This window comes from Protomyctophum bolini (genome assembly GCF_963924005.1).
Source record: "Protomyctophum bolini genome assembly, chromosome: 2".
NCBI lineage: Eukaryota > Metazoa > Chordata > Actinopteri > Myctophiformes > Myctophidae > Protomyctophum > Protomyctophum bolini.
In genome coordinates, this window is record NC_137863.1 from 1,692,145 (window position 1) to 1,715,834 (window position 23,690).

Below are 23,690 nucleotides of genomic sequence, written 5' to 3' on the forward strand. Positions count from 1 at the left end.
GAGACTACACGACTAAATCTAAAATAGCGTTTCACTGCTCAGAGCGCGGAGCAGCCGGTGTCTCTGCTGTACCGATTATGAAATGATAGAACAATAAATGTGTCCAATAATACTACTGTGATACTGTAATACTGTACGAAGGATCTTTTCACACCTTCCACTTGTTGTTTCTTAATAGGAACTCTGTAAGAGCCATGAAATGGTTTGGTTATGTTGACTATACATTTGGTCAATGAAATGAGTAGGCTGTCACTGGTGTTGACGTGGATGATTGACGGGCATATAGGGGCGGACCTTAAAGGTTACCTTTAACATCACCTGTTCAACCTGCTGTGGACACAGAGAGAGAGAGGGGGTGTGTGGGACGCCATACCTTTTGTTGACCGCTTTATTTCATTTACTTTGTAGCTGTGATCATTTTGCTTTACGTTTGAGCGCCATTATGAGTTATCTATACATTGCTTTAATAAAACCCTTAAAATGCATCATTTGGATCCAGCGAATTCATTTTGTTTGCGGCGGAGCGCGTCTGACAACATGGCCCATCCCATCGCCTCTCAGCGACTTTAAGTTTACTTTTCATGTCGCTACTTCAAACTCTATTAGATATGGTTATTACTGCAATGACAATGATCCCAGGCCCAGCACTGCCGTGACAATTATCAAATTAATTGCGCAGCCGAGTCAAAAGTCCCCAAAGGCTTTTTTTTTTAGGTTTTTTTGCAAATTAACTAAAAAAAAGATCTTTGTAAAAGAGCTTTATATGAAATGCTATTGTTTCCGTCATGCTCGAAGAAGTGAAATACCATTTTGCAAAACAGCCTACTGTATATGATGCATTCTGGGACCTCATACCATTAGCTTTAGAAACGGGTAGATTCATTGGTACTCCTGAGGAGGACAGAGTCTGTCTAGTGTGTAATTTGAAAAGAAATTGAAAATGAAATTCATTTTTTGTTTTAACTGCCCCATTATATGAAGAATTAAGACAGATATTATTTTGTAAAATGACAACCATCTGTGCTATAACTTTTTCTGGTTGGAGGACTATATGAAAAACTGGAATTTTGTTTTAGGAAAAGGTATTTTTGCTTCAGCAGACTTTTTATGCAAAGCGTTGGGGAAAAAAGGCAGAATGTTTTGTTTGTGTAAAAAAAGAAGAAAAAACTACAACAAAACAAACCTGTTTCTTGTACACAATGCAATATTGAAGAAATTATATGGTGTGTCCTGTAAGACCATGTGGGCTGATGGGCACCTTTGGTGCATGACACAAAAATAGAGGAATCTATCCATCTATCTGATGGGTTATTATTGTTTTGCAACCTCCTCCTCCTCCTCCTCCTCCTCCTCCTCCTCCTCCTCCTCCTCCTCCTCCTCCTCCTCCTCCTCCACTGTCACATTTGGCTACACTCTCCCTGGGGAGATGGACGTCGGGATGACGGATCTTCCAAACTGTCACAATGATCCGGACACGTCAGCGACCGCCGCTGGTAAAAACAGCCGCGGTGAAAAGTGACAACCCGAGTGGAGAAATATGACCGCATAGAAAACTCTCATACCTCCGCAGGCGTTTTAAACCATTCTGGGTGGGAACCCCTTTTGGTGATTTATAGCATTATGTTATAAATGGTGCATTTTATATAGTGCCTTTATCCAAGGCGCTTTACATACATTGTGCATTACATTCACCCATTCACACACACATTCATACACCGATTGCGGCAAGCTACCAACCAGCTCATCAGGGGCAATGTGGGGTTCAGTGTCTTTGCCCAAGGACACTTCAACATGTAGACAGGAGGAGGAGGAGGAGCCGGGATTGGAACCGCCGACCCTACGGATCATTGGACGACCTGCTCTACCTCCTGAGCCACAGTCGCCCCCGTTATGCTTTAACTGTTGAAAAAATAGCAGCTCTACAAGCTCATACGTAGGTCTGCTAATTTTTGAAAAAATTAGTGAAAGTGTATATATATATTCTTTCACAGCCAACGTTTTTAACTCAAATCTTTGCTTCTGGGGGGGGGGGGGTCCCTGGAACAACATATGTTCAGATGGGGGTCGGTGGCTAATTACATATAATTCTTGGGGTCCTTGACATGAAATATTGAGCACCAACTGTCAGGATTTAGAAGACTTTCGACGTTAGGTGGAAATGGTTTAACGTGGATATACTGCAGTCATCTCTAGAGCTGTCGCCGTTACGAATGTGAAGTTGACGATATTGTCACACAAATAATGCTTTAATTGTTTTTGTGTATTGATACTATTGAACATTTGAACCGTTACGATTAGGTTTGTCCCCTTATCGCATCGGGTGATCGGAAATCGGAGCTGATCACTCACACAAACACACACACACACACACACACACACTCCCACAGCTCGTTTCACACAGCTTTCTCTCCAACAATCAATTACGCTGACATTAGAATGACCGATGGCTAGACAGAGAGAGATGTGTTGATGTGAGAGTGAGAGAGAGAGAGAGAGAGAGAGAGAGAGAGAGAGAGAGAGAGAGACAGACAGAGAGAGAGCGAGAGAGAGAGAGAGAGAGAGAGAGAGAGATAGAGATAGAGAGAGACAGAGAGAGAGAGAGAGAGAGAGAGAGAGAGAGAGAGAGAGGGTTATGTGAGGATAAGAAGCTGTAACTGTGCACTTTAAGAGGTGAATATCTAATAGAGCTGCCCTTCAGGCTAGCGGACGAGGAGAGGAACACAATGGGATGAATGAAAGTGACATTGAAATGGTTTTGGATGAGAGAAAAATAAAAAATAAAATAAAAATGATTGTAATAAAGTACAGCTTGTGTGTGTGTGTGTGTGTGTGTGTGTGTGTGTGTGTGTGTGTGTGTGTGTGTGTGTGAGAGAGAGAGACACAGAGTGAGAGACAGAGACAAAGAGAGAGAGAGAGACAGAACTGGCTGCCTAGAGAAGACAGACTGTGTTCACTCTGCTCTCAAGGGGAGGTGGAGACGGAACTACACTTTCTGTTACAATGGGACAAGTATAAAGACATCAGAGAATCATCGTGTCTCCCTCCTCACTTGTCTAAGGCGGAGCCTGTCGTCTGGTTGCTGGTCAGGGTTAGGGTTATAGGGTTATGGTTATAGGGTTAGGGTTATAGGGTTAGGGTTAGTGTGTCTCTCTCCTCACTTGTCTAAGGCGGAGCCTGTCGTCTGGTTGCTGGTCAGTCTGGAGAACACGTTGCGGTCGTTCCTGGTCCGCAGTGGCGGGGAGGAGGGAGGGGTGGAGCCGTCGCTGGGCCTGGGAGGAGGAAACAGAACCACACAGAGGTCACTGGGCCTGATAGAGAGGACCCAACAGAACCACATAGAGGTCACTGGGCCTGGTAGAGAGGACCCAACAGAACCAAGGGGTTTCCCTCTCATTTGTACCTGTAGAGCTATTCCTACTCGTAGATTGAAAATGTCAGAATTGATAAAAATCCATCTACGAGAGTCTAAATCTTATAGGCTAATCTGCATGCAGGAGCATCTGGACTGGACTAAACTGGACTGGACTGAACTGGACTGCACTGCACTGGACTAGTCTTACCTGAACGGGCGGTCGTACGACTTCCTTCTCGTCATGGGCGATGTGTCGTAACCTCGAGACTGCTGCCTGGGACTGTGGAAAGACACGCATGCACACACACACACACGCACACGCACATGCACACACACACCCCCCCACACACACACACACACACACACACACACACACACGCACGCACACACACGCGCACACACACACGCACACACACACACACACACAAACACACGCACACACACACGCAAACTAAGGATCAGAGACTCTCATGGGGAATGTTTCGCACAAAACAATGTTAATTGTTGCTGTCGGGCAGAAGCCTGGCATGTCTCATCTTTTGATTGATTTCTTTATTTCTCTTTCATAATTATTATGAATGCCCTATTTTTTCATATTATGAAATGGGGGGACATTTTCGATGACGTCTCACTGTTGCGCAACATCGAGGATTGCACAACAGGCGCTCCCAGTACATTTCAAGCACAAACTCAATACAGAGACTGTTAACTGTGAGTGGACGACCCAATTAAGCATTACACTTGTTTACAACAGAGTCCACATTGTTCAATTCATCAAAACATTTAGAGACGTACAAATAGACACTTCTATGTAGTTAAAAAACAGAACAGGAATTCATCATAAAGGAAGCAAAAAGGGAAAAAATACATATACAGTGAGGGGAAAAGGGGGGGGCGGTGGGGGGGATTCAGATTTTACGGGGGCCAGTTTCAAATTGCAGCCGTCCGCAGGTGCCCTTTGAAAGCGGTTTTGAAGGAGTCAAGGGATTCACATGTCTTAAAGACTGTTGGTAGGGCGTTCCACATTTTGGTGGCATAGGAACGAAAATAATGTAGTCCCTTGTTTGTGCCGAATCTGTACATGGTTTGTTGCACTCCCTCTGGTGTTGTGGGTGTGGACTTCGTTTACATTAAGGAAGTATTTAGACAGGTACATGGGTATCTTAGTGAAGTATTTAGACAGGTACATGGGTATCTTGGTGAAGTATTTAGACCGGTACATGGGTATCTTGGTGAAGTATTTAGACAGGTACATGGGTATCTTATGGTGGTGTAGTGAATCTTGTGGACCAGACCCATTGCAAGATGCTGTCAACCCTAAGCCATTCCAGCCTGTCAAAGTGGGCAGGGGTGAGGTGGGATCGGTGACTTACAAGGTGTGGCCCCTGAGGGGCAGGCTGATGGTGCGCGTGGCCCTCTCCCGGTGCATGGTGGCCAGACTGAAGGGCCCCGTGGTCATCAGGGGCCTCAGGCCCCCCCCTGAGTCCTCCTGGATGTCTGTGAGCGAGGCCAGAGACTTGGTGATGTACTGCGGCTTGTTGCCGCCAACGCCACCGCCGCCGCTGGGGGAGGAGCCGCCGTTCTGGGGGGCGGGGCCGAGGCACTCCGCCGAAACCGCCTTCATCTGAGCCGACAGACCGCGCGGCTCCACCTGGTGGTGGAGAGAAAGTACCTCACATGTTTTTATACTTAAGTAAAAGTATCAATACTGCAATGTAGAATTACTACGTTACAAGTAAAAGTAAAATCGAACCCAAGTCATATTTTAGTCATTTTGGACTAGTTTACAAACCTTGTAATGCACAATCTATGTAAAGGTGTGCATGTGTGAATGTAATGCACAATCTATGTAAAGGTGTGCATGTGTGAATGTAATGCACAATCTATGTAAAGGTGTGCATGTGTGAATGTAATGCACAATCTATGTAAAGGTGTGCATGTGTGAATGTAATGCACAATCTATGTAAAGGTGTGAATGTGTGAATGTAATGCACAATCTATGTAAAGGTGTGCATGTGTGAATGTAATGCACAATCTATGTAAAGGTGTGCATGTGTGAATGTAATGCACAATCTATGTAAAGGTGTGCATGTGTGAATGTAATGCACAATCTATGTAAAGGTGTGCATGTGTGAATGTAATGCACAATCTATGTAAATGTGTGAATGTGTGTGTGAATGGATGAATATAATGCACAATCTATGTAAAGGTGTGCATGTGTGAATGTAATGCACAATCTATGTAAAGGTGTGCATGTGTGTGTGAATGGATGAATGTAATGCACAATCTATGTAAATGTGTGAATGTGTGTGTGAATGGATGAATGTAATGCACAATCTATGTAAAGGTGGGCATGTGTGAATGTAATGCACAATCTATGTAAAGGTGTGCATGTGTGAATGTAATGCACAATCTATGTAAAGGTGGGCATGTGTGAATGTAATGCACAATCTATGTAAAGGTGTGCATGTGTGAATGTAATGCACAATCTATGTAAAGGTGTGAATGTGTGTGTGAATGGATGAATGTAATGCACAATCTAAATATCATGGTGCATTTGAAGCATGCAGTTACGCTGCCACCCTCTGGTCACTAAGAAGAATGACAGCCACTCTCTGGACTCTATCTATACACTTTGTTAATGCAAAACCACAGATAAAGAATATATAGACTGCATTTGTTGCTGTTGGGAGGAAACCTCATAACTCCAAAATGTTCATTATTCAGGAAATTAAACAATTAAAACAGAGCAATACTGCCTGAGTTGGTGGTGTGACGTTATGTATTGTCAATTACTTCCACTTCACCACTCACCATAGCTTAGTTTTTATTTAGTTTTCGTCAGTGGAGTCGACGAACAATATTTAGTCGAAAACAACACTGCTATGAACCACCAACCTTCAGTTTGAAATCCTCCTGGCTGTTGGATTCTTTAATGTGAGACACACTAGAGAGAGAGAGAGAGAGAGAGAGAGAGAGAGAGTAAATAAATGTCCATTAAAAGTGAATGAATATAATATTAGACAGTTGAGTTAAGTTAAAACAAACGTGTGAGCCTTATAAGCGTAAACCTATTCTGGGCCATGTCAGAGCAGGGCAGGCAGACGTTCAGCAGAAACACTGGGCCAACATTCGCCTAAAACTGGAACATGAATTAAGCAATATTACACGAGAGGGTGTAATACGCCTGTGATGCGGCAGGAACTCAGGAAGTTCCAAAAGGCAGAGCAGAAGCGCATAAATGACGATAAAAAACACCCCCGAGTGAAATATTGCCATTATACAACAGTTAAAACTAAGATAATCGCTAAAAAATAAATCATCTTTTTTTTTTAATGACAGATGTAGTCACTATACGACCACAGATGTCCCAATAAACTCACTAGCCTACCCACCAAGTCTGCTGCGCTCATGGGAGAAGAGAGCAGCTGAATTATTTCTTTTTAATTGGGTATTCCATGATGCTGGTTTGAAACACAACTATTATAGAAAGGCTGTTTCAACCAATCGGATTGCTTCCTGGAAAACGACCCATTGTATAATAGGCCTTAAGATGGAGCATTATAGAGTGTCGCGGTCCCGCCCCCTTTCAGAACGACGAGTGGCCCAGGAAATGCATTTTCTCCATAGGCTTTTCTTAAAGTATTTATTTGAAGACGGTTACGCCGCGGACAAAGCCAACTCGGATCTTGACAAATCATGACAATGAACACAATATTTTGGGGCCGATCAAATCATTAGATAGAAGAAGATAAAGGCAGGAGACAACACTATTTGTTTTGTTTTTCGTCTTATAAATTATTTGATCGGCCCCAAAACATTGTGTTCATGGTCATGATTTGTCACGATCCGAGTTGGCTTTGTCTGCGGCGTAACCGTCTTTATAAAAAGCCTATGGAGAAAATGAATGGAGAATCATTTCCTGGGCCACTCGTCGTTCTGAAAGGGGGCGGGACTGCGCCGCTCTACAGGAGAGTGCAGTTAAAGCTAAAACAAAAAGTAAGTCAAATAAAATAAAATAAATTGCAGTGCAGAAGAAATGAGCATTGCGGCGCCTGTGACAGACATGATGTGACAGACATGATGTCACAGACATGACGTCACAGACATGATGTCACAGAGCAAGTTCAGTCAGGAAACCTCAGTGCAGTGAGGCGAACAGAAAGGTCTGTATCCACACTTTTCCTGGGCTGTGTGTGCTCCAGTTCCTGTCGATTTGATCCAATGAAAGCCAATGAAACTGGTCAGATGACCAATGATATCCAATGAAATCAACAGAAACTGGAACACACACAGCCCAGGAAAAGTGTGGATAGCTTTTGGGCAATTTAAAATAAGCGAGAGCGGTGTTGTGGTGTGGTAGTTTATAAGTATCAGACCTGTAGTTTTCTGGGACTTTGATCCAGATGTGTGGTGTTGTTGTTGTTGTGATTCTGGGGACAGGAAGAACACCTGTCCCAGACCACCTGAGGCGTGGGATGGGATGGACGGTTCACAACAGAGATGAGAATTTGGCATTTTGGCCCCTAAAGTTTATATATTATATAGAGACACAACACATGTCTGATGTAGGGTCTAGAGTAGACCGTTCTATGCTTCATATAAGCCAACAATATGTGTTTTGAAATCAATGCTTTGTCAGAAATGGAGGCCGTGTAAAGAGAAGTATGGACTGGTTTAACAACCCGTCCGATTAAGGTCTGTAGTTTGGACACCCCTGGGTTAAGGTGTCTGTAGTTTGGGTTAAGAAGTTTGGGTTAAGAAGTCTCACCTGCTATCGGACGCCTGGCTGACCTCGGACGGCTCCTCGTCTGTGCTGGTGTAGCCGTTCTCTGGAAGGACACAGGTCAGTCTACAGGTCAGCACCACCCAGTAACTATATATGGCACTTTTGGACAACAATAACGAAAATAGTAGATCTACAAGCTCACAACACGCCGCAGCTTGTAGATGAGCTATTTTCGGGGCACAACCCAGCACTCTTTAGCTAGTGGAGATGCAAAATGCTGCGTTCAAATTCAGGAGACTTCGGGGGAAAAAAAGGAGTTTCCCTGGTTGGACGAAGGAACACGTTATTCCAACCAGTTCCTTTCCCCTCCATCAGGCGCCCCGACTGGCCAGGGGGAGGCAGTTCAGAGACCAGGATTAGAACCTCTTAACTCTTAAATTTAAACGATAATAACAGCATAATTGATCGTACTACAGCGTCACACTCACACCAACGTAGCAGATCCACAAGACCGGAAGGTTGTGAGTCTCATTGCAATCTCTTAACCCATTTTGGAGTGGGAACCCCTTTTGGTGGTTTAAGCATTATGTTTAAAAATAGCCCACCTTGCTGCACGTTGTGTATGAGCGCCTGCAGCTCACACACACACACACGCACACACACACACACACACACACACACACACACACACACACACACACACACACACACACACACACACACACACACACACACACACACACACACACACACACACACACACACACACCTTGCTGCACGTTGTGTATGAGCGCCTGCAGCTCACACACACACACACACACACACACACGCACACACACACACACACACACACCTTGCTGCACGTTGTGTATGAGCGCCTGCAGCTCACACACACACGCACACACACACACACACACACACACACACACCTTGCTGCACGTTGTGTATGAGCGCCTGCAGCTCGGGGATGTACTCCGCCTTCTCCCGCAGAGCGTCCAGGATCATGTGGTTGTGGGACGAGCCAATCACGTCCGTCTGTCTCAGCTGACCCTCCAGGAGGCGGATCTGGGCCTCTTTCTGGGCCACCTGCAGGCCCTGAGCACGCACACACACACACACACACACAGGCACGCACGCACAGGCATGCACAACACACACACACACACACACACACACACACACAGACGAAGAGACACAGTGTCATTAGTAACAAGGTGGGTGTGGCTATATGACTATCGTCAGACCCCAACCTTTAACGTCACAGAACCTAAACGCCTAAACTAAACCTAAACTAAACCTAAACTAAAGGCCTAAACCTAACGCTAAACATTGAGTCTATTGTGTTAATGAGTTGTGCCAGGTATTTATTTTCTACCCAGAAACGTGGAAAATGACAGAAAACAGGAGGCTCTGAAAGCAGAAGAAATGACATCGACATGTCACGTGTGCGGGGCAGGAGGGTAGGAACCAAGTGCAGACAGCAAGGCAGAGGCAGAAGATCTCAAATGCAACAGATGTATTTAACAAAGATTCAGGAACAGAACACACCGGGATAATAATCGGACAAGGAACTGACAGAGGGCTAACAGGCAAACGGGACACAGGTGACTAGGGTTACACTAATACAGGGAGGTGAGACAAGGCAGGTGACAACAAACAAGGCAGACAGGAAACACAGGAACAAGACTACAAAATAAGAGTACACACGTGTAGAGAAAACTCAAACTGGAACTAAGACCCGAGGAAAACACAGGAACACAACAGAAAACATAACACAAAATTGTCAACACATTGTCACGGACCGTGACAAGACAAAGACACAGAGACAGGAGGCTGTGAAACCAGAAGCATATGAGTGAATTGTACTACTATATAATTCATCACCATCACAAAGACAAAGGACACAAAAAGATCTAAGAAAACAGTGATTTGGTGGGTTTTCCAGTTTGATCTTCATGCAATTCAACGACACGCCACTAGATGGTGGCATAACTTCAGCAATCACTTGTTCTAGCAGTGGTCAGTCAGTTCCACCCATGGTCAGTCAGTTCCACCCATGGTCAGTCAGTTCCACCCATGGTCAGTCAGTTCCACCCATGGTCAAGGCACAACATTCAGTGCATTAGATCCTTTTCATCATACACAGAACTTCAACTTCCACTTAGTAAAGACTTTTTCTTCCGTCTAGGATCACTCATTTAGTGAACGACAGCACACTCTTCTGCTTCTGTTCTATGACAATAAAAAAGGTGATTTTTATCGCAGAGGGTAATAAAATGGGCTAGCCGAGGCCTATAGCGGTCATTCCTCTGGCCCGTTGACCCTCCAGACAAATCACTTTCACTCATAATGTCCTCTGACAGAAGTGGTACAGTGTCATTACATTACATAACTGTACAATATTACAATATTGCAGAACCTCATTTCCTTTTTTTAATTATCCCACAATTTTTGCAACCCATATTTTCCAACCCAGTGTAAAATATCTAATGTAATCCTGGGCGCTACACTTCCTCCGCCAACCTGGGGGGAGGGCAGCGGACTGACCTCATGCTTCCTTCAATGCATGAGGAGTCCAAGCTTCTTCTTTTCACCTGACAGGGAGGGGAGTCGAGTTCCTTTTCCCCTTCCATCAGACTGGCCAGGGGGAGGCAGTTTAGAGACCAGGATTAGAACCTCTTAACTCCATATTTAAACGATAATAAAAGCATAATTGATTGTACTACAACGTAGCAGATCCACAAGCCCGGAAGCTTGTGAGTCTCATTGCAATTATGTTATACTTTAGCTATTGAAAAATACCAGATCTACAAGCTCATAGCGCGGCACAGAGTGCCGCACTACGAGCTTGTAGGTCTGGTATTTTTTGAAAAATCGCGAAAATGTGCCTCAAATCTTTGAATATATATTCTTTCAGGGTTTCAGTTTTTAACTCAAATCTTTGCTTCTGTGGGGTCCCTCCCTGGAACAACATATATTCAGATGGGGGGTCGGCGGCATATTGCATATAATATTTGAGGTCCTTGACATGAAATATTGAGAACCACTGATTTCGACGTCAGGCCCTAAATGGGTTAATTTGAATCCTGAAAACTGTTTTGGACATAATGAGTTCATAATGAGTGATGTGATGATACAGTAACGGGCTAGCCAGGGCTAACGGTCATTCCAGCGGCCGCGTCTGGCCACCTCGGCTCCAATAAATCACTTTAACTCGTGCATTGTAATGGCACTGACAGTAGGAGCACAGCACCATTACATAACAATACATTTACCATCGTCTAAATCGCTATATTAATTAGGCGTGTAAAGATGTAGTAACTGTATTGAAATATCGATTTTAATTCATCGATATGTAAACAGCAAAATATCATATCGTATCGTTTGACTTTTGTAACGTATCGTTTTGCAATGAATGGAACTAATCAATTTATTCAATACGGAGTACTTTTCCACTCCATAGCAAAATAAAAATCACACCCGTGTGAACCGAGTGGTGCAACTCCCCTCTCTCTCTCCCCCCACCCCCCCCCCCCCCCCCCCTCTCTCTCTCTCTCTCTCTCTCTCTCTCTCATTAGCAGGCAACAGTCTGTCAGCACTGTCTCTCTCTCTCTGTTTCTGCATGGCACAACAGCGCCCCATACTGGTGCTCATACATAGGTGAACACATAGGTGAACACGGACATTGCTGGTTGTAGGAGTGGTTGCACCGCTCAAACATGAATGGCAGATTTTTCAGTGGGTCCAGATTAGAAGACCACGCCCACCTTGTCTATGGAGGTCTTCAGGAAGTGGTCCAGCAGGTGGCGTGCTTCAGCCAGGGAGCAGGAGCTGATGACCACCGAGGTGTCCACCGAGTCCAGCTCGTCCTGAAAGGTCAGAGAGGTCAGAGAGGTCAAGGTCAGGGAGCTGATGACCACTGAGGTGGTCCTCTGCAAGGTCGCAGGTGAGGGGTCAGCCTGTGTACTGTTGTTTGTGTCTAATCCATGTAAACGGGCCAGAGTTACTGTAGCTAGAAGCACATTTCCATCTGTAGTCCCTGAGCAGGCTGTTACAAGAGGTATAATTTAAAACTACATCTGTAGTCCCTGAGCAGGCACAAGAGGTGGCCTGGCAGTCAGACAGTCAGTCCTACCTTGGTCTCCTCTATCTGGACGATGGTGGCCTGACAGTCAGACAGTCCTACCTTGGTCTCCTCTATCTGGACGATGGTGGCCTGACAGTCAGACAGTCCTACCTTGGTCTCCTCTATCTGGACGATGGTGGCCTGGCAGTCAGACAGTCCTACCTTGGTCTCCTCTATCTGGACGATGGTGGCCTGGCAGTCAGACAGTCCTACCTTGGTCTCCTCTATCTGGACGATGGTGGCCTGGCAGTCAGACAGTCCTACCTTGGTCTCCTCTATCTGGACGATGGTGGCCTGGCAGTCAGACAGTCCTACCTTGGTCTCCTCTATCTGGACGATGGTGGCCTGGCAGTCAGACAGTCCTACCTTGGTCTCCTCTATCTGGACGATGGTGGCCTGGCAGTCAGACAGGCTGTCGTTGATGTAGTCCACGTTGGCGTTCAGGACCTCGATGTCTTCGTTCATCTCCGTCACCAGGCGGTCGTCGGCGTCGGGCCCGAGGCCGTCCGCCATGAGCACCTCCCGCTTGCGCAACAGCGCCTCCTGCTGCACGGACAGCTCCTCGCGCTTCTACACGCGTTGTTGCACGGTGCGCACGCGGGTGCAGCACGCACGCACGCACACATGCACACGCACAGACACGCACACACACGGGCACACACACCCACACACACACACAGACGCACACACACGCAGACACGCGCAGCCACACGCACGCACACGGAAACAAACAATGGTGAACAATGTGTGAATTACATGGCGAAACTATCGGCGGTTAATTTTTACATTTTAGCGTCGCATTCTGAAAATAGCCGATCAAGGCCCATGCACCAACATATATTTTCTGTCGACTAAATCAACTGTCAATGTATAGTTTCTATAGTCGACTGAAACTATAGACTCAAACTAAAACATTACAGATGACTAAAATAATGTCCAAAAGACTATGACTAAAACTAAACTGTTTCATAATGTGTTTTGCCAATATGAGACTGGTATACCAAACGAACAGCACATACTGGTGTGTCCTCTAACCTCACACAAGATAATCAGAGTGAAATATGGACATGAGGGTATCGATTTGAGCTCACTCTTTGTGGGCACTAACTTAATTATGCTACATGCCTGCTTGTCACTTGTGGAGCAATAGAAAGCTCCTGTTGTAAAGGGATTCTGTATTGTGTATTGTATATTTTAAATGTATTTTTTTTTATTCATGGGTTTTTTATTATTGTTTGGACCCAATGTTTTATACATTTGTGTCAATAAAGTAACTAAGTAACTAAAGGGCCTCCCACACTGTCTGCGAATGCCGCGCGTTATTTTTTTATCCCACAATTTTGTAACCCAGTTTTCTTTTCACCCAGTGCCAATTATCTAATGTAATCCTGGGCGCTACACTTCCTCTGCCAACCTGGGGGGGTTCGGACTGACCTCATGCCTCCTTCTAAGCATGAGGAGTCCAAGCTGCTTCTTTTCACCTGACAGAGGTGAATTTCCCCGGCCGGACGTAGAAGCGTGTGGAAGGAACACGTTATTCTGACCAGTTCCTTTCCCCTCCATCAGGCGCCCCGGCTGGCCAGGGGGAGGTAGTTTTAGAGACCAGGATTACGGCATGGGTAACGCCTCCGTTATTTTCAATGAACCTATCGCACACCGGCGGCGTCCGACGCGCGCTGACGGCTCGCCTGACGCTGCGATACGCCACTGTTCTATGCCGCGTCGCTGCGCACCCGCTGTGTGTTGGACTTGACTGTACCTTGATGAGGCGGTCCATGTCAGCCTCCACGTTGGAGATGGTCATGCGCTGCATGACGATGTCCAGGATGCGGCGCTCCAGAGTCTGCCACTTCTGGCGCGCCGACTTGGTGAAGGAGGCGCCTCTGAAGCCGGCGGCCATGTTGATGCCCAGGGCCGGCTTACGCTGGAGCTTCCTCCTCCTGTGGTGCACACACACACACACACACACACACACACACACACACACACACACACACACACACACACACACACACACACACACACACACACACACACACACACACACACACACACACACACACACACACACACACACACACACACACACACACACACACACACACACACACACACACACACACACACGTTGGTTATTCAAACTTTGGGGGCGGGGGGCATTTACGTTATTTCAATGTCGTCTTGCCGTAAACCTCAGCCCTTTGTAACGGCAGCCGTTACAGCCCCCTGTAACAACGTATTTTCAGATGGGAGGCATACTACATTATCATTTTTGGGGTCCTTGACATGAAATATTGAGCACCACTGATACAGAAAAGAGATTATATATTTTTTATTTCAAGGTCAGGCCTAAATGGGTTAAGGTCATTACACACTGGCGAATTAGCGACGCGATGCGAATAAGCGATCTGAAAATGCGGAATATTGCATGTTGCAGTTCGCCTGCGAATCTCTGCAAAATACGACACCAGAGCGAACAAATAAAGAGCGAAAACGGTCGCATTTTCGCACATTCGCCACTGATGTGGAAGCTTGCATGGACTTCAATTGGTTTTTTTTTAATGCGAATTATTCGCACAAATATATCGCGTCGCTAATTCGCCAGTGTGTAATGACCTTTAATATATACTCTAAGACACACACACACACACACAGAGAGAGAGAGAGAGAGAGAGAGAGAGAGAGAGAGAGAGACAGAGACAGAGAGAGAGAGAGACAGACAGAGAGAGAGAGAGACAGAGACAGACAGAGACAGAGCGCCACCTCACCCGATGACCCTGGTGCCGTCCATGCTGCCCTCGCTCTCCGAGGCCAGGTACCCTCCCCCTCCTCCGTGGGGGGAGGGGGAGGAGGAGGAGGAGGAGGGGCTGTTCTTGTTGTTCCACTGCCTGACCATGCCGCTCACGCTACGCCCAGACTCCGCCTCCGACGAGCCGCTGGCCGTCGTGGTGGACGGCTCCGACACCCCGGAGTCCCCCCCCGTCCCCCCCAGCCCCCCCGGGGCGGCGCTGTGAGGGCCCCCGTGGTTCCAGCGGGCCCCCCGTGGTGGTTCTGGCGCCGCCGGCGTCACGCGGCCCGCCACGCGCTCCGACATGATGGGCTTGGCCGAGCGGCGCAGAGCCGTCACCTCCTGGCTCTTCCGCCGCAGAACCAGGTCCTGCTGACGCTTCTGGGACTCCAGGGAGCGGATCTGGTACTGTTGGAGGAGAGGCAAAAATGTACTGAACCCAAGTGCAGAGTTACGACCAGCAAAGCAGAGTGCAATCAAAGCATTTATTGAATAATGCAGAAAAAAGGCAAGTAGCAAATACTGGCAGAAACTGAGCAGTCCAAAAATGCAAAAACAAAGAAGTACAAGGAAATTAACAGAAGCTTCAAAGCATAGTCAAGGAACGAGGAACGAGGCAAGAGCTCCCACGTACAACAACGTGACATGAATGTATGATCCGACATTCCGATGATCCGGTGTGTGTGCAGTGCAATGAGTCCAGTCTTATAGGTGGTGGGTTGATTGCTGTGATTACAAACCGCTCCGGTGGTGAGGTGACCACAGAGTAAAAACAGAGAGAAGGGCTGGAGCGGTGGCGGTGGTTTGCTCTTCACCGCGGCTCAGTGACGTCATGTTGGTTCGGTGGTCACCTAACCACCGAAAATCCAGACTATGAATGAGCCTTAACTGGGACTGAAGTGTGGAATGGGATGAGGGAGTGGCCCGAAGTGGAAATACAGACAGGGGGAGATTCTAACCATGACATGTGTGTGTATGTGTATGTGTATGCATGTGCGTGCGTGTGTAACCTCTGACCTCTTGGCGCCGCTGCTCCTTCCTCAGCTGGGCGATCTCCCGGTTCCTCTTCATCTCCACCATCCTCCTCCTCTGCTGCTCCTCCTTCATCTGCTTCATCAGCGCCACCTGGTGGGGAGTAGGGGGGGGGAGCACACGGCTGTACTGTTAGTAACGTCCCACACGCAGAGACACCAGCTACCTCAGTCTCAGCCAAAACGTGGTGAAATAGCACGGAATTGCAATTCCGTGCATACACGCCTAGAAATCCATACATAACACTGACATCCTCCCCATAGACGATGACGCTCTAGCACCCCCTAGTGTCCATCTGCGCACGCCACTGCACACACACACACACACACACACACACACACAGACACGCTACCTTGGCCTTCTTCATGTCGTTGACCTCGGCCTGCAGTTTCTTCAGCTCGCGTTCGTAGCGGCTCTGGTTCTTGACGAGGCGGGTGTGCTCCTTCTGGGCCACCTGCAGCTTCAGCAGGTCGCGGTTCATCTCCTTCAGACGCCGCTCGTACTCCGACCGGACGCGGCTGGCCTTCTCCTCGGTGTAGTTCTCCATGGACACTGTAGGGGGCAGGAGAGGGGGCTCACTTAAGTATTATATATGAATAGAGAGGGCACCCGAGTTCTCCTTCCATCCACTTGCATTAAGTTGCTCAAAAGCGCATGAGGCGATTTCACTCCTCCTTCCGGGTAGGAACAGAGTGCATTCTGGGATGGATTGGCCCCAAACACATGAACGCGCTGCCGTTGAACGTGCACGAACGCGAGCGAGCGTGCTGCCGTCGTGAACGTGCACAATGATAGTCAACGGACCAGCGCGTTCATGTGTTTGGGTCCACGCTGCAATACCAAATTCAGCCACTATGTCCATTTCGCCTCAGGGTTTCCTCTGGGTGCCGTCTCTATTCATATATACTCTAAGCCTTAGAGTCTAAGGTCAGTGCACTGTTAGCATTAGCATCCTAGTAGAACTACATTACCCATGTGCATCTCTTCTGTGTATAGTTCTCCATGGACACTGTGAACATGTCAGTGCACCGTTAGCATTAGCATCCTAGTAGAACTACATTACCCATGTTCATCTCCTCTGTGTATAGTTACCCATGGACACTGTGAACATGTCAGTGCACTGTTAGCATTAGCATCGTAGTAGAACTACATTACCCATGTTCATCTCCTCTGTGTATAGTTCTCCATGGACACTGTGAACATTTCCATCTGTTGTACCACTACTCATTGAGGCCTAATGGTGGTGCTGTTGTACCACTACTCACTGACCTAACGGTGGCGCTGTTGCACCACTATACTCACTGAGGTTGTGCAGCACGCGGTCTCTCTCCATCTGCGTGTCTCGTATCTTGTTCTGCAGAAGGACCAGCTTCTCCTCGTACTGGAGCTTCAGCATGAGGAGACGTCTCTGGGAGTTCTCCAGCTCCTCCATCAGCTTCTGCTTGATCTCGATCTCACACGTCAGGTCGGCCAGGTCCGCCTGGAAGTCGGCTGGAGAGGAGGAGGAGGAGGAGGAGGAGGAGGAGGAGGAAGAGGAAGAGGAAGAGGAAGAGGAAGAGGAAGAGGAAGAGGAGGAGGTCAAAGTCATACGATTTGTCACACACAAGTGGTAAATGGTAAATGTATCCAAGGCGCTTTACATAGATAGATAGATTGTGCATTACATTCACACATACATTCATAAACTGATGGCGGCAGAAACCATGCAAGGCACATCACCAGCACATCCGGAGAAATTTGGGGTTCAGTGTCTTGCTCAAGGACACTTGGACACTGACTCTGGGGGAGCCCACAGGGTTCGAACTGGCAACCTTGCAGTTACCATCCAGCCACTCTAACCCTGAGCCACCGTCACCGCAGTGAAATGTGTTCTCCGCATTTGACCCATCTCTCTTTTCAATAACTCTTTTTCTTTCTTTATTTTTTTATATTTTTTTTATGGATCCTTTCATTGGCTAAATTGTAAAATGACCCATATTAAGAACAGAGTAGAATAGGAAGAGCGTGGCGTGCCGACACTAGCGTTGACTCCCACTGTAACAATGGAATGAGGAAGTGCCCATTCTATCTTAATGGGATAGTTCCAATGTTTGGAACTATAGACCACAGCACCAGCTTTGCGACGAGATCAAAGCAAGTGGTTCTCTCTTAGAAGAAGAAGAGGCGAACCTTTCTCGTCCGAGTCAGAGTCCGAGTCCACCAGACTCTCGTCACTGTCAAACTCCTCTTCATCACGACCCTCCTCCTCGTCCTCACCCTCCTCATCCTCCTCGCAGCCGCTCTCCTCTCGCAGCGGAGACATCACGTCCTAATGCGCACACACACACACACACACACACACACACACACACACACACACACACACAGACACAGACACAGACACACACACACACACACACACAGACACACACACACACACACACACACACACACACACACACACACACACACACACACACGCTTTATCATATATTTATGTCCACAGAAGAGATACAATACAAACACACAAACATTTATGAGCTGCTGTACAGAATGCAGTCAGAAAATCCCAGACAAATACCCACACACACCCTTCAGGGGCACAAGGAACAGCGTCTTCGCCACACACACACACACACACGCACGCGAGCGCGAGCACATACACACACACACACACACACACACACACGCGAGCGCGAGCACACACACACACACACACACACACACACACAAACACACACACACGCACGCACACGCAATGTAACCAGCCTATGCTCTCTATGGTATCAGCAGCTCCCGGCAGGCTCCGCCGGGAGAATCTAGACACAAGCTGCACGCCATGAGACTAATTAATTAGAGCGACAGAGAGAGAGAGAGAGAGAGAGAGGAGTGTGTGTGTGTGTGTGTGTGTGTGTGTGTGTGTGTGTGTGTGTGTGCGCGTCAATTTAACAAAGGTGCAGACGATCAGAAATCAGCAGAGAGTGAACGTCTCGGGCAGTACCTCGGTGTAATTGTCGTCCGAATCGACCTCTCCATTCTCTCCGTTCTGCCCGGCCACCTCCCCGTTGCTCTCCCCGTTCTCGTGAGAGTGTTGCAGCTTCACGCGTTTCTTCAGGCCCTTCTCCAGCTCTGGACTGTAAACACACACACACACACACACACACACACACACACACACACACACACACATATTTAACATCTTTATTTGTATTCACAGTTTTACAAGAAAAGTCTTGAACACAAACAATAGTGGATGCGCAAACTTGAAAGAAAACTCTACAACAAGTGCTTCAGGATACAGATCACGGGTACAGGAAGCATTGCCTTCTCCATATATGGTCGACTGCCAATTATCACAGCCACTGAACAGAATTTTGCCGAAGCCTTATCAGCTCTCGGCTTATTGGACATGCCTGCAATCTGCAGGCCCCTCACCACTGATTTATGGACATTAACGAGGCTTCCAAATATGAACACAAGTATAGTTTACATCTGTAGCCAAGCTGTATAATAGCATCGTTAAGACGCTGGTACTTAAACACCGTGGTAAGGAATGCCTCTTCCAGACTGTGGTCAAATGACACACACACACACACACACACACAAACACACACAGTGAACCAGGAAACACAACACACACAAACATACATAAATGGTGCATTTATATAGCACCTTTATCCAAGGCGCTTTACATAGATTCACACACACATTCATACACCGATTGCGGCGGAAGCCATGCAAGGCACCGACCAGCACATCGGGAGCAATTTGGGGTTCAGTGTCTTTGCTCAAGGACACTTTGACATGAGCCGGGATTCAAACCGCCGACCCCCAGACCATTGGACGACCTGCTCTACCTCCTGAGACACAGTCAGTCACACTATGAACCAGGAAACGTCGCGCCGTGTCGATTTCATTCATAAAAATAAAAAAATAAGATTTTTAATTCTGGAATTAATTATATTAACTAAACCCACACACACACACACACGCGAGCGCACACACACACACACACAAAAACACACTCACTCAAGAGAACAAGTGCCTCATCAGTCTGTCAGCCCCTGTCTGGCCCATTAAAGTTGTGTGTGTGTGTGTGTGTGTGTGCGCAGCAATGGCGGCACGGTGGAAACGCCGGTGGACGCCAACTTTGCTTGTTCTCTAACATCTAACAACCGCACCCGTTCTAACTACGATCGTTAATGTAGTGGGCACAGCTTTTGGAACTTTTGCAACTCCTGTGGCGGTGGCTGTGTGTCAGGATATCACGTCAAGATGTAACCAGCGATGTAGTCTACTACCGGCGACCACGCTGCCTGTTGGTCCCTCCCGTGAACAACAGGTGCCGGGAGGAGAGGCAGTGGACCCGGTGACTTCCCCGCGGTGTGTGTCGGTCCGCCATCGGGGCAGCGGTGTGTGGACTTCCAGGCCCATGAGAGCGGCTGTGGACTTGTGGAGTGTGGAGGGTGCAGCGTCACCGGGAGAAACCCCCGGTGAGTCGGCAACTTCCCTACGGCAAGCGGACGCCGCATGTTGTCACCGGGCGGCGGTGTGAGAGTGAGACTGCTGGCTCCGTTCTCTCTGATGTCCACAGCGTGGGAGCGTTTGTGGGAGCGTTTGGAACTCTCGACAGTTTGGAGTGTCCATAGGATGAGGCAGAAGGACTTGCGAGGTGTTGTGCTGTCCCTGTTGTACTATCTATGCCACCATATGAGACTAAGCCTAGTCCTGAGCACCGTCGTGTGAACGAATATGGCTATCAGAGACGCTGCTGAGTGACATTCTTGCATGCTGTATCATGATTCCAAACACGTGTCATAGGCTTGTGATTGTAACATAACTGTACCCATACTGTTTGTGTCCTTATGCATTTTCCTTTTAAAGTGTGGACCAAATAAAATAATTCAAATGTGTGTGTGTGTGTGTGTGTGTGTGTGTGTGTGTGTGTGGTCTCTCTTACACAACCCGCTGACCAAGTCAATTACAAGTGTTCATGCCAACACACACACACACACACACACACACACACACACACACACACACACACACACACACACACACACCTGCTGGATGCGGTCCAGTTCTCCTCAGACACCTCCCTGCCCCTGAGGCTCTAATCCACTGGTGTTATTCCTTTTAATCGAGTGGGAAGAAGCAGTGCATGAGGCAGGAGAGGTGTGTGTGTGTGTGTGTGTGTGTGTTGTGTGTGATTTTACATTTGCTGAAAATAGCAGATCTACAAGCTCACACAACGCGTTGCAGGCAGCATGCAACCAAGTGTGAGATTACTTGTTTTGTCTTTTACTTATTTATACTGGATCTCTAGTCCCTTCCTGACATTTTTAGTCTAGTTTTTTAATTAGCTGACAAAATTGTCAATATATTTAGTCTTGGTTTTAGCGAGTCGGTCGGACTCACGGTTCAGCACTGTTATTGTGTCGACCAGAAGCAGAAACCACTGGTTTCTGGAGTAAACCATTCTAACGGACTGTCAAAGTTATTTCCACAGAGTCGGCACACGTTGGTTTTTTTCTTAGACGGTGTGGTGGATTCTTCTTCAGCCATTCTCCTCATTTTCCTCGCATAGCCTCGTTTGAAGTTCCACTGGTAATGATTTCCTCACGGTGTTATTTTGAGGGGTGCACACCGCTCAGAGCCCTGACGTTACGTAATTTGGAGCGATCCCACTTTTAGACCATGCAGTGCAGCCCATGCGTGAATCCAGGCTTTCATTTTTCGCGTAGACGAAATGAAAGCCTGGGTATCGAGGCTACACGGGACAGTCGTAGACGTACAGGGCCCGGTCCTCTCCTCTCAGAGGGGACAGTCGTAGACGTACAGGGCCCGGTCCTCTCCTCTCAGAGGGGACAGTCGTAGACGTACAGGGCCCGGTCCTCTCCTCTCAGAGGGGACAGTCGTAGACGTACAGGGCCCGGTCCTCTCCGACAGAGAGGATCCTGGAGCCCGAGGCGTTGTACGCGACGCTCCACACCTGGTCCCGGTGCTGGGAGAAGGTGTCGACGCAGGTCCTGCTGGCCACGTCCCAAACCTTCACGCTGCCGTCCGCCGAGCCCGACACCAGGCGCTCCCCGCCGCCGCCGGGCGAGAACGCCACGCTCAGCACCCAGGAGGCGTGGCCGCTCAGCGCGCCCACCAGGCCGCCGTGCTTGGCGTCGTACATCTTGACCAGGCCGTCGTCAGACGCCGTGGCGAGGAGGCACGAGTCGGGCGAGAACGCCACGGAGCGCACGGGCTTGGCGTGGGCCTCCAGCGAATGGAGGAGCTTCCCCGACGCCACGTCGAACACCGAGACCGCCCCGTCCATGGCCCCGCTGGCCAGGTAGCGCCCACAGGGACTGTAGGCCACGGCCAGGACGAAGCCCCGCCCTCCTCCCCCTCCTCCTCCTCCTCCCCCCCCTCCCCCTCCTCCCCGGGTGTCCAGCGAGTACTCCTTCTCGCCGCTGGCCGCCGCGAACACGTTGACCCGGCCACCGCGGTGCCCTCCCGCCGCCAGGTGGCGGCCGTCCGGGGAGAAGGCCAGGGTCCAGGCCCAGTCCGCCGTGGGCCCGCCCGCGTCCACCGCCCACACCGTGTGGGCGCCGTCGCCCGGCTCCGCCTCCTCCAGGTCCCAGAGGCGGAGCCGGGCGTCCAGGGAGGAGGAGGCGGCCGTGCGGCCGTCGGGGCTGACCGCCACGGAGACCACGCCCAGCTGGTGGCCCTCCAGGGTCAGCCGGAGCTCCAGGTTCTTGTGGTCGTTGTCATGGCCGTCGGCGTCGGACCACGTCCACACTCGGACCGTGTCGTCCAGAGAGCCCGTGACGATGGAGGAGGAGGGGCCCCACGCCGCGGTCCAGATGGCGTCGTCGTGGGCGGCCTCCTGCTTGAACAGAACACGGTGCTGAGCGGTCATGGTGGTTTATGTGGCGGTCCGTATAGGGCGACGCCTCCTCTGTATCCTGGTATATGGCGGTATAGTAGGCGTGTTCACGTCCTTTTATAGGTCGCTCAGCCTGGCCTGACCCGTCAAAGAGTTGACCGCTGTGTCGTCATCTGTGCCCAAATATGGAGAATCCACAGAATCCCCTTGACTGCCTCTTATTAATTGTGAGATGATTTGGGAGCGCATGCGGCATGACATCAGATGCCTATATTACTGTACTGTCTGTGAGTGATATTTAAAATAAATTGCATAAATGGACTGCACGCCTTTATTTCCAAGTGACAATGACAAGCATATACAGCTTGCCTATTTGCAAGTAGCAGGCGTAAGGGGCTTAATCATTCACCATTTAAATAAGTGCTTTGACAGTTCAGATAAAAGTGAGATCATTTTCGGGGGTCGGGAGGACGGGACCGCGGCGTGCGTCGCCAGCACATACCGGCACACATGCAAGCGGCAAGCCTTCATCCATATGTTTATGATTCGTTCATCAATGATCAAATCAGAAATCACTACATAAACGTTGATTATGACTGCCTTGACGACATGATAGCCTATCTCTCATGCAGGCATCACTGAGTCATCCACAGGACTTATCACAGCAGTGCGCAGTCTCACGCCTTCGCCGTGCACTGCGCACGAATGGGTAAAATTAATATAGGCCAGCCTACAAACGTATTCCATTCATGGCGATGCGATGTCGATGTGTCATGTAGGTGCGTGCGTGCGTGGACATGACAGCAA

At 48.5% G+C, this 23,690-nt stretch overlaps 2 protein-coding genes across 2 annotated transcripts in view; both read right to left on the bottom strand.

Annotated features, from left to right (window-relative positions):
• The window catches only part of kif21b (kinesin family member 21B), a gene marked incomplete at both ends in the record, with an annotated part of 67,289 nt that overhangs the window by 24,094 nt on the left and 19,505 nt on the right, over positions 1-23,690 (bottom strand). Inside the window, 16 exons of the mRNA XM_080778168.1 lie at positions 3,159-3,269; positions 3,561-3,632; positions 4,726-5,003; positions 6,251-6,299; positions 7,732-7,818; positions 8,124-8,184; positions 9,011-9,176; positions 11,849-11,950; positions 12,574-12,777; positions 13,967-14,147; positions 14,976-15,403; positions 16,013-16,120; positions 16,380-16,579; positions 17,330-17,518; positions 18,197-18,335; positions 19,008-19,140. Of these exons, the coding sequence (XP_080634294.1) occupies positions 3,159-3,269; positions 3,561-3,632; positions 4,726-5,003; positions 6,251-6,299; positions 7,732-7,818; positions 8,124-8,184; positions 9,011-9,176; positions 11,849-11,950; positions 12,574-12,777; positions 13,967-14,147; positions 14,976-15,403; positions 16,013-16,120; positions 16,380-16,579; positions 17,330-17,518; positions 18,197-18,335; positions 19,008-19,140 (2,508 nt within the window). The remainder of the gene's footprint in view (positions 1-3,158; positions 3,270-3,560; positions 3,633-4,725; positions 5,004-6,250; positions 6,300-7,731; positions 7,819-8,123; positions 8,185-9,010; positions 9,177-11,848; positions 11,951-12,573; positions 12,778-13,966; positions 14,148-14,975; positions 15,404-16,012; positions 16,121-16,379; positions 16,580-17,329; positions 17,519-18,196; positions 18,336-19,007; positions 19,141-23,690) is intronic.
• LOC308325626 (WD repeat-containing protein SL1-17-like) lies at positions 21,909-22,916 on the bottom strand (the record flags this gene model as incomplete). Its single annotated transcript, XM_080778182.1, has 2 exons — positions 21,909-22,413; positions 22,456-22,916. 2 exons carry the CDS (start codon positions 22,914-22,916, stop codon positions 21,909-21,911), a joined length of 966 nt encoding a protein of 321 aa, XP_080634308.1.